This window comes from Caretta caretta, chromosome 20, assembly GCF_965140235.1.
Source record: "Caretta caretta isolate rCarCar2 chromosome 20, rCarCar1.hap1, whole genome shotgun sequence".
Lineage (NCBI taxonomy): Eukaryota > Metazoa > Chordata > Testudines > Cheloniidae > Caretta > Caretta caretta.
The window spans coordinates 19,262,121-19,273,289 of record NC_134225.1 but is presented as its reverse complement, the minus strand read 5'-3'; the positions used below and the strand labels follow the sequence as shown (position 1 = coordinate 19,273,289).

Sequence of the window (11,169 nt, the reverse complement as noted above, 5' to 3'; positions counted from 1 at the left end):
CCCTGCCTGTTTCCTCACTGCTCTGAAGCACCTTTTGGGCTGGGGTCAGAGTCCTGTGTGCCCGTCTCGGGCCTTCTGGCTTGCGTGATGTAACGTGCAGCCTTCTGCCAAGCTTGGTTACTTTGACCTTGGCCTTCCCCTTCCCAAACATCCTGTGCTTGTCTCTCCCCTCCCTGAGTCCTTTTATAACCTTAAAACACAGAGGATCCAGCCATGGATGCCCTTGGTGGGGGGGAGGCTTTGGAACCAGGGTGACGGGTGCCTTGCGGGGGGGCTGTGGGACCCAGGGTGATGGGTGCTCTTGGGGGGAGGACTGTGGGACCCGGAGTGATGGGTGCTTTTGGTGGAGAAGGGGGGCTATGGGACCCAAGGTGATGGATGCTCCTGGGGGAGGGGGGCTGTACAACCTGGGGTGATGGGTGCTCTTAGGGGGGGACTGTGGGACCCAGGGTGATGGGTGCTCTTGGTGGAGAAGGGGGGCTATGGGACCCAGGGTGATGGGTGATCTTGGTGGGGAAGGGGGGCTGTGGGACCCGGGGTGATGGGCTTCCTGGGGGGGCTGTGGGACCCTAGGTGATGGGTGCTCTTGGTGTGGGAGGGGCTCCAGGCTGCTCCTTCCGGGAGCCTGGCTCCGCCCCTACTAGAGGGACCCCACCACGACCAGGGTGATATGAAGCGCGTGGCTTTCACGAGTGGGTGTAGTCAGCGACATTGACATTTAAAGAAAAGGAGTACTTGTGGCACCTTAGAGACGAACAAATTTATTTGACCATAAGCTTTTGTGAGCTACAGCTCACTTCATCGGATGCGTACAGTGGAAAATACAGTGGGGAGATTTATATACACAGAGAACATGAAACAATGGGTGTTACCATACACACTGTAATGAGAGTGATCAGGAAAGGTGAGCTATTACCAGCAGGAGAGTGCGGGGGAAACCTTTTGTAGCGATAACCAAGGTGGGCCATTTCCAGCAGCTGACAAGAACGTCTGAGGAACAGTGGGGCAGGGGGGATAAACATGTAACATTCAAAAACCAGTCGGAGAACACTTCAATCTCTCTGGTCACTCGATTACAGACCTAAAAGTGGCAATTCTTCAACAAAAAAACTTCAAAAACAGACTCCAACGAGAGACTGCTGAACTGGAATTAATTTGCAAACTGGACACAATTAACTGAAGCTTGAATAAAGACTGTGAGCGGATGGGTCATTACACAAAGTAAAACTATTTCCCCATGTTTATTTCTCCCTCCCCCTTCCCCCCAGTTCCTCAGACGTTCTTGTCAACTGCTGGAAATGGCCCACCTGGATTATCACTAGGAAAGGTGTCCCCACCCCTTGTTGTATCCTGATCACTCTGGTTGCAGTGGATGGTTGCAGTGTGTATGGTGTGTATGTTGCAGTGTGTAGGGTGTGTATGTTGCAGTGTGTATGTTGCAGTGTGTAGGGTGTGTATGTTGCAGTGTGTAGGGTGTGTATGTTGCAGTGTGTATGTATGTTGCAGTGTGTAGGGTGTGTATGTTGCAGTGTGTAGGTTGCAGTGTGTAGGGTGTGTATGTTGCAGTGTGTATGTATGTTGCAGTGTGTATGTTGCAGTGTGTAGGGTGTGTATGTTGCGGTGTGTAGGTTGCAGTGTGTAGGTTGCAGTGTGTAGGGTGTGTATGTTGCAGTGTGTATGTATGTTGCAGTGTGTATGTTGCGGTGTGTATGTTGCAGTGTGTATGTATGTTGCAGTGTGTACAGTGTGTATGTTGCAGTGTGTACAGTGTGTATGTTGCGGTGTGTATGTTGCAGTGTGTATGTATGTTGCAGTGTGTACAGTGTGTATGTTGCAGTGTGTAGGGTGTGTATGTTGCAGTGTGTAGGTTGCAGTGTGTAGGGTGTGTATGTTGCAGTGTGTATGTATGTTGCAGTGTGTACAGTGTGTATGTTGCAGTGTGTACGGTGTGTATGTTGCGGTGTGTAGGTTGCAGTGTGTAGGGTGTGTATGTTGCAGTGTGTATGTATGTTGCAGTGTGTACGGTGTGTATGTTGCAGTGTCTAGGTTGCAGTGTGTAGGGTGTGTATGTTGCGGTGTGTATGTTGCAGTGTGTAGGTTGCAGTGTGTAGGGTGTGTATGTTGCATTGTGTATGTGCAGTGTACATGGTGACACCCATTGTTTCGTGTTCTCCGTGTATGTAAATCTCCCCACTGTATTTTCCACTGCATGCATCGGATGAAGCGGGCTGTAGCCCGGGGAAGCCTGTGCTCGGATAAGGGCGCTCGCCTGTGGGGCGCCGCAAGTCCCCCAGTTCCTTCCGCGGACGCAGACGGACAGGGGGGCTGCCCTGGAAATGGACATTTCAGACCTCAGCTCGCGCCCAGCCCCGCCCCGAGGAGGGGGCGGGGCGAGAACGCTCGGAGGGGCCGCAACCATTGGTCCCGCCTGACGGGGCTGCGACCGTTGGTCGCCCAGCGCGCGCCTCTGTCGCCGCCCACCCCACGGGTGCGGGCGGAGGAGGGGCGTGGCCTCCGCGACGGTTACGCTCTCTAGGGGGGGGGGGGAGGGTTGTGTGCGGTCACGTGACGCAGACCCGCCCCCCCCCCCCCCCCACTGGCGGGGCGCGGCCGGCCCCGCGCTGCGATTGGCGGAGGCGGCGGCCGGGGCGGAGGAAGGTTCTGGAGGGCCGTGGCCAGCTCTGGAAGGTTCCGCCGCCCGCCGTATAAATGCGGGGCGGCGGCCGCGGCGCGGGGGCAGGGAGAGCGCCACGGGCAGGGACTGAGCCGCCATGGGCAAGGACTACTACCGCACGCTGGGCCTGGCCCGCGGCGCCTCGGACGACGACATCAAGAAGGCCTACCGCAAGCAGGCGCTGCGCTACCACCCGGACAAGAACAAGGACCCCGGCGCGGAGGAGCGCTTCAAGGAGGTCGCCGAGGCCTACGACGTGCTCAGCGACCCCAAGAAGCGGGAGGTCTTCGACAAGTTCGGCGAGGAAGGTGCGGGGGCTGCGGGCCGGTTGCCGCCAAGCTGGGGGAGGGGGGGGGGGGGCTGTGTGGAGCTGGGGGGGGGAGCGGAGTATCGGGGCGGGGGGGCTGCCCCCGTAGAGCTATGGGGTGGCGAAGGGTGCTGGCTTGATGTGAGGGGGGGGGGAGAAGGAAGCGTGAATCCTGGGGCGCTGGGGGAAGAAGGGTGCTGCTGCTTTTCGGATAAAGTAAAGGGGGCGGCTGGCTTGGCCCGGGACAGTGGTGGACGGCTAAGGCTGGGTGGGCGAGGAGGGGAAATGAGGTGCCCGGGTTTGGGGTGCAGTTGTCGTGGGGACAGGAGGGCCTCTTTGGAAGGGGGGCTGGGGCAGACCGTATGTCCAGGGGGAGAAGGAAATTCTGGTGCAGCTCTGTAGCAGGGCCCCCTGTATGGGGTGGTGTGGGGTGCCATGGTGATGGGCATCCTGTGTAAGTGCTTTCCCTGCTGTGAGGTGCGGCTCTGAGACTGGGGAAGAGGGATATTATGCCCTAATGGGGCACACCTGAACTCTCTGGAGAGAGAGCTGGATATCCCTTTGCGCCTGGTATCCCCAGTACATACAGGATGATGGAGAGAGGCTCTCTTGGGGCAGCCCTGGGAGTGACCGAGAAGTAAAGTATTCACTAGTAGCTGGACTCTCTTATTTTCATCCTTTACCCTTGCTCCTGAAATTCATTGGTTTTGTCTGCAAGTCTGGAGAGGGGTGACTTTCAGGGGACAGTACTGAATCCTGGGCTTGTGTGTGTACAGGAAGGGGACACAACTTGACTGTGCAGCTTGTAGATGCTGTCAATGGCATGGGACGGCTAAGTGGCTGTGACAATGACTGTCAACAAACTAATCTAAGAGGAGACTCCTAGGAACAGGGAGATCTGGTACAGGGCTAGTTATGAAAGAAAGTAGAACTAGTTCCTACTGTCTGTAAGTGGATTTGGGAATTGGCCAGTTTCTTTATTATCAGCGTCCTGTTGCATTAATAACATAGCCTGTTAAAACTATTAATAGAATACCAGTGTCGGACTCTTTGGGAGAGACCTGCTCTGAAGTCCATGTGCAAAGCCTGGAGGCAATGTGCCTGCCTGACTTCCTCCAGATTAAGGAGTTAAACTTCTGCACCAAATCTCTAATTTAACATTAGTCCAGATTGTTTTTTCTAGGGCGCAGTCTCCTCCATTTAGATGACTCAAGCAAGGGAGCTTGCTTTGTACTTTCTCAAACACTGCTAGCTCGGCTAACTCAACTGTCAATATTTATTCAGCTGAAACTGGAAGAAGAGAAGGATTTGTTTAAAACTAATTTAGTTGATATTTCCAGCTAATAGAATTGTAGATAACTGTCCTTAAACTACTTCCGAAAAGTGGAGTCTGAGCTGCTTTACAGTTGCTAGTTTCCTGTGTCTTATATCTTGCATTTCCTGTAAATTCTTAGTGATTTCCCCTTAAGAGCTGATGTCTTAGTGGTAGTATGCTGATAGGCCACTTTTCTAGGACAGCCGAGACATGGCTAGAGAATGGCTTTGCTTGTCACTAGAAGATTCTAGTACGTTTGTTTGTTTGTATATGTTAGGTTATGAAACTTGCCTCAGTAACAGTGTTTCATTGAAGTAGGAAGAATTTAACTTTGCTGTCTCCAACCATTTCAGTTTAAATTATTTTTGCCTACAATGATTCTAAATCAGACTCTCTGTAGATAGAGATGGGAAGTTTATAGGCCAGCTAGGTTTGCTGCCATATTAAGGAGTACAGTTGGGTCAATTATAAAAAAAATAAACTGCTCTGAATAAGTTAATACTTTAGGAGACTCTGTAATTGGGGGAGATGAGAGCTCTTAAACATGACTCTAATTTCTGACTAGGGAGGTTTGAATCTTGACATCATTTTAAGATGACAGCAAACCTCTTTTTGGTGATGCATCTCAAATGTAGTCATGAATAAAAATCTCTTTTCAAAGATCTTAGGGTGGGGGAGAGTCTTGCAGTTAACAAAGCCATGGTGGACTGGACTCTTGATAAGAACTGAGTAAACTCAAGCTTTATGACTAACTACTGGATTATATTTACTCTGTTTTTCAGGACTAAAGGGAAGTGGTCCCAGCAGTGGTGGATGTGCCAATGGTGGTACCTCATTCAGCTACACCTTTCATGGAGATCCTCATGCTATGTTTGCAGAGTTTTTTGGTGGGAGGAACCCATTTGATACCTTTTTTGTACAAAGGAATGGAGATGAAGACATGGATGTTGATGACCCTTTCTCCACTTTTCAGATGGGGGGCTTTAGTAATATGGGCTTCTCTCGCTCCCGCTCGGGCCATGAAAGTATACGCAAAAAACAAGACCCTCCTGTCATTCATGATCTGAGGGTTTCCTTGGAGGAGATCTACACTGGCTGCACCAAGAAAATGAAAATCTCTCACAAACGACTCAATACAGATGGCAAGACCACGCGGAATGAGGACAAGATTCTGACCATTGAAGTCAAACGAGGGTGGAAAGAAGGAACAAAGATTACTTTTCCCAAAGAGGGAGACCAAACAGCAAACAACATTCCAGCTGACATTGTCTTTGTTTTAAAAGACAAGCCACACAATGTCTTTAAGAGAGATGGGTCTGATATTATTTTCCCAGCTAAGATCAGCCTCCGTGAGGTAAGCAAAGGTGCCCGATTCAGTATGGGACTCTAATGGGTGGCTTGGCTTGGGTTTTAGATAGTGGGAGTGACAAATGGGAATACTGAGATCTCTTCTCTCCCCTACACTTCGTTCAGTATCTGGCTTGAATCCATAATAGGATACCTGCCTAACTGCTCTCTGGTCTGTATAAAATAAGTTAGTAGCCTCAGGATACTTCCTTCTGAAGCAACCAGAGGGCATAAGTCACCATTAGAGATGGCAGATCACGGGCAAATTACTCTCTTGAGAAAGTGAACTTTCAACATCCAAACTGACCCTGCTGATCCATCAATGTGGAAGGGTTGCACAACTGTTTGTGGTATATTTGTACAATTTCCAGCGCTGTTGATCTGGTGCCTGTATCAGATTAACTCAGCAGGATTCAGAAGAGCCTAACTGGAATAAACAGGCCATCGCAATGAAACGCTTTCTCTTTGGTTGTTCGGGAAATCTGCTAGAGATTGTTTGCAGACAGTGTTTTGATTGTCCTGTTTTTATACTTAGGCCCTGTGTGGTTGCACAGTCAATGTGCCGACGCTGGATGGCAGGACCATTCCAATGGTATTTAAAGATGTCATTAAACCTGGGATAAAGCGGCGAATCCCTGGAGAGGGCCTCCCATATCCCAAGAATCCAGACCAGCGAGGGGACCTTATTATAGAATTTGAAGTAAAGTTTCCAGACAGAATTCCACAGGCTTCCAAAAGTGTACTAGAGCAGATCCTGCCAATATAGCAAGGCTGCTCATGGAGAACTGAAATAAGGACACTTCCAAAGCAAAAGGTTTTTGGACCATAACCAGGACTTCAGGGTTTCTCTTTAGTGGAGGTTGTTGACTTTCACGCTAAGTATCTTTTTCCCCAAGAGTACCATCTTCAAAATTGTGCATTCACTTTTCAGTGACTCTATAGTCCCAGATCATCACTTGAAGTATTTACATCAGTGAGCAGTTGCTTGTGGGAGGAATCTGCAGAACATCTCATGGCCAAACCTTTGTTCTGGTGACCAGTTTCCACCCTAGTGCTCAATGTGCTGCCTTCCCTTAACTGGTTACCCATAGACTGGGCATCTGTTTCATTTCATCTCATGCAGACCTGTAGTTCCTCCTTTGGAAAGGGTGAAACATAAATCTAAAACTGGACTTGCAAGTAAAACAATCTCTAACATCTTGCCTTTGCTGTTGTACTGTGTTGTGTCCCTTGTCACTTCCTACACTTAAGGACTTTCCTACTGGGACACTCTTAAATATTAACTGTTTTTAGTTCCTGTAAGTTGTCAATGTCTTGCTAAGGGTTTTCTTAACAGTTTTTCCTTCTGTCGATAGTGTTAGAAGGAAGCCACCCTGTGTTTGACCTTAATCTGTGACTCTGGAAACATTAGAGAAGTCCTGATGTCTTTCAAAATGTGAGCCTGAATGAGTAAGCCCTTAGGTTTAAACTCATCATACATTGGCTAACAACCAAAGTTAACAAGGTCTGGTCTAGGAAAAAATATGCAAAGGAAAATGGATCTTAAGTATAATACTCTGAATCATTCCCTCTATGAAAGTCTTCCCCCTCACACAGACATTTTAAGGTCTCTTATCCTGGTTCCTGGTCATGGGCTGAACAAATATGGGGCAGCCATTTCTCATTCCAGGTACACTGTACCTAAACAGGATGTTGAGTTTCCATCATCCTGCATGCAGGGTCAGTGTCAAAACTTATTGTGTTAAAGACTTACTCCATACACTAATGGACTCTGGACTTTTTTCAAAGGACTCTGATCCTCTGAATAGGTAGCACCACCAGAGTTATCCTTTTTGATAAAAGGGTTTTTGTTCCTGATATAGGAGCACAGTGGCACTTCCTGTACATATTATATATTTTTTGTATACATTTGTGTAAAGTTGATGTGTGTAATGCAGTAGAGCAGCTTATATTTTATAGGATTGAGTACATTGATAAAGATTCATGAGGGGGTTGTGAGAGAACATGCTCTCTATCCAATGTGGGAGCATGAACCCAGAATGCACTGGAAACTTAACTTGTAATGTTACTGCCATGATAGACTAATGTCAAAGAGCTGCGCCACAATTAAAGTCTCCTTAACTGAAGAAAAAGATCTAGGCATGTGTGGGGGCAGGGTTGGGTATCTGGAGTGAAGGACTTATCTAAACATGTCATTACACTTCAGTGTAATGGGAAAATGCAGTTGAACACTGGTTTAGTCACTAAACACCCATCTTTTGCAGAGTGTATTAGCACTAGTGCTTTTCACTGAGCTACGATGGTACCCATGGTGGAATTACTAGCTCACAGGGCTGGGGCCTAGGTTTTTACCCTCCAGTGCGGTCTGCGTTCTTTATGCTGCTTTCGGTGTTACCACCGCTGGAACAGCTCCACTAGTCCTGAACCAGGGGTGGTGTAAACATGGCTTAATGGCTTCATTAGAGTTGTGGAGCACATAACTTTCCCATAAAGCTTAGAGCCAGGGGCTGTGAGGAAACTAGTCAAGCTAGTCCATGCATTCTATCCCTCCTCTGTCTTGCGTGACAAACATACTTTGGGAAGGTGTTCTATACCTTTTTTCTATGGGAGAGCTCCCACGTGCTAGCACCATGCTGCTTCAGTTGTCTGAGTTGTGGTAAGCTACCACCATCTCTTCTCTTGATGATCATCTTCTCCCCCAGAAGGATGCAATTTCAAAGTGGATGTCTTGAATACTTGTGGTGGCTTAAAAAGCAAAGGGCTGCAGACTGTGCTCCATAACAAAGATACTGCTGTTTAAAACTACTCAACTCATGCCTGTTTCTACTACCGTTTACTGACCATGCTTGGAGCTCCAGGGACCACTAGAGGTGACAGGGGCACCATGCCGCTCCCTGTCCCTGCCAGGACCAGACCATCCTGCAGCTCCTGACCACTGTAGTCTGAAGTCACAGAGGTAGCTGGAAGTCACAGATTCTGAGACTAAATTGAAGCCTTATGTAAGCAGTCACCTGTGGGCTTGAAGCTCTGATCCCTCGTGCTCCCTGTGGGGCAGAAGCCCTGAGGCTATGGGTGGAGTTGGGATGTGGAGGGCATTTTTCCCTCACCCCCCAAAAAAAAACCCAGCACAAGAGCATGGCAGTCTCAGGGGCAGCTCTACAACTTCCCCCCACCCCATCTCCTCTCCTTGGCCGGGTCAGAGGTGGGAAGCTGGAGCAGGGCCCTGAGAGACAGCTGCTACTCTAGCTGGTGCCATGGAGCAGGCAATGGCAGCGTTCCCCCCTCTCCTGGTGCCCCACGTTGCAGCTGGTTTTCAGCTTTCCGCCCCTTTTGCTCCTGCGGCCACAGCAGGTAAGAGTCCCCTGCGCCGGGGGGCCCAGCTCAGTGGCTGGCAGACCCCTCAGGGAACAGGGACCATAGCAGAGCCTGCCAGCACATAGCCCCTAATACCCTTCTCCCTATACCTTGAGGCTATGCCTCCCTGCAGCTTGAGCTACCCCATGTATGCACAGCCCCTAGCTACCTGCTTCCTACACCATAAGCTGTTTTCAAACTTTTTGAGGTAAGCTCCCCACCTCTGCTAGGCCCTTGAGTTTTTATTGCATGTCAAGGGGGGGCCTCAAATTGAAAAACATTTAGAACCCTTTCTCTAATGGAGTTGTAGAAGAGCATGTGAGCTTCTTATGAAAGAATCAGGTGTTGAAGAGGAATTGGTTGTACTTTACTACTATCATTTTATCAGATGGTGTTACATAAAACTTCCTCTTCCACTCCTGTTTGTAATATACTGTATCCCTGTCTCCCTTACAACACTGGAAAAGTACAAGTAGGGAAGTATTTAGGTATCTCAGCTGGCAGTTTCTCCCTTCTTTTCCTATCAAGATCCACCATTTTTGCTCTCTCGGTTTATGGCCCTAGGGCTTCTTTCAAGAGTCTGCCTTGCTCTGTCATCACCTGGTCTTTACTGGGTGCTTGATATTCATGGCACTTTCTAGTGCCTGTCCTCAATAGCTGCTAGTTCTGGTCCTCCTCCTTGGCTGTAGGCACTAGTAGCTGCTCATGTTTCTTCCTTCAGCACAGCAACCCCTACTGGATAGAGCTAGACTGACTACTTGCATCAGTGTGTTCCTTGTACAGAAATGACTGGCTGGACTTTAGAAGGAAGCAGTGTGACCTACTTCTCTTCCATGAATAAGTTTGAGAACTTGTTCCAGCCCAGCAGTATTACCTCATTTGTACCTATACAGCTGGAAAACAAAAGCCTGCTCCCCTTCGGGTGACAAATGGAGCAAGAGCAGGAAGTTGGGGCAGCACAAATACTTTCTCTTAAGTTTTCAGAGCTAGTTCACCCCACTGCTCAGGCCATGGTTTCTATGGGGGATTCCATGTAGCAATCTGATGTCCATGTCCCAAGCTCCCATATGTTAAGGCTGTCAATCAAGGGCCCTGTATTAAGCCAGGCTTCAATCTTCTTTCCCCTCAGCAGTCTTCATGAGTAGAAACTTTCCACAATGAAATGATACAAATCCGACTCCTGTCATATTCCCCCACTTTTTTTAGTGTATATGTAAATGCTTTAGTGTGCTTTATATTCCAGGAGGCCCTGGCATAGGGTTGTTGGGTGAAGGGTTAGAGAGCAGAAGATGTAATTTGCTGCTGTCTAGCACATCACAAGCATTTCATAAACAACTGACCCATAAGAATTGTCCGCTATTAATAAGGCTCATGTGCAACTACCAGGCCTGCATGCCCGTGGAAACTACCTGAACCGGCATGAAATGCACGCTAGTCTAATGCATCATAAGAGCATTGCAGCTGGGGGACTATTGTATCAAATTCCACCTATGAAGAATTAAGGTGGATGTAATGGTCCATCCCACCCAGATTAGATATGGTCCTCAGGCTCCCAGCAACCCCCTAGCTCAGCCAGTCAATGGTACAAAATTGAGAGGCACTGTGCTTTGTGTTTATTTTATTATAATAGTGCTTAGGGGCCAACTGAGAATGGGGTCCTACTGGGTTAGGCGCTGTGCAAAACCCTGCAGAGCTTACACTCTAAACAGACAAACTACATACAGTGGGTGGAGGAAGCAGTATAACAAGCAGAGTGAACTATGTGAGAACAGCAAACATATCAGTTTCATGAGTAGTTTTTATTTTGGGTGGGTTTAGCTAGGAGGGGATCAACTAGATGGGAAGGGAAGGGAGAGGGCAAGAGAGAAGAGGTGTAGGTGGCCAGCTAAGGTGAAAAAATGGGGCAGGGAAAGAATGTTGGAGCAAACAAACCCTCAGCATTCAAGCACAGAAAATCCACTAAAAGCTAAATTTTATTATTAAAAGTTCACTTTAAAAAGTGTCAGGTAGTTAAAAGTGCTTATTATTGTAAGCTTTGAAATGCAAAACTGTAATGTCACAACCTTGAATAACTGCATCCCACCTGTATCTAATATCTGCTAGAACAAAAGGCACTAGCTACCAAAGTGAGGGAATGTCAAATGCACACCTCTCTTACTAGCTTGCAAACAG

The 11,169-nt window shown here is 48.4% G+C and overlaps 1 protein-coding gene across 1 annotated transcript; it reads left to right on the top strand.

Moving 5' to 3' along the window:
- Positions 1-2,654: 2,654 nt before the first annotated feature.
- Positions 2,655-7,775, top strand: DNAJB1 (DnaJ heat shock protein family (Hsp40) member B1). Its single transcript, XM_048832291.2, has 3 exons — positions 2,655-2,982; positions 5,079-5,650; positions 6,179-7,775. The coding sequence occupies exons 1-3, from the start codon at positions 2,772-2,774 to the stop codon at positions 6,407-6,409; spliced, it is 1,014 nt and encodes a 337-aa protein (XP_048688248.1). The 5' UTR covers positions 2,655-2,771; the 3' UTR covers positions 6,410-7,775.
- The last annotated feature ends 3,394 nt before the right edge of the window (positions 7,776-11,169 follow it).

What these genes read in the sequence shown, in the direction of transcription:
- DNAJB1 (XM_048832291.2), top strand. Translation starts at nt 2,772, where the DNA reads ATGGGCAAGGACTACTACCGCACGCTGGGCCTGGCCCGCGGCGCCTCG. An exon ending in CGACAAGTTCGGCGAGGAAG is followed by an intron (nt 2,983 to 5,078) that starts GTGCGGGGGCTG and finishes TCTGTTTTTCAG; the next exon opens with GACTAAAGGGAAGTGGTCCC. An exon ending in CTAAGATCAGCCTCCGTGAG is followed by an intron (nt 5,651 to 6,178) that starts GTAAGCAAAGGT and finishes TTTTATACTTAG; the next exon opens with GCCCTGTGTGGTTGCACAGT.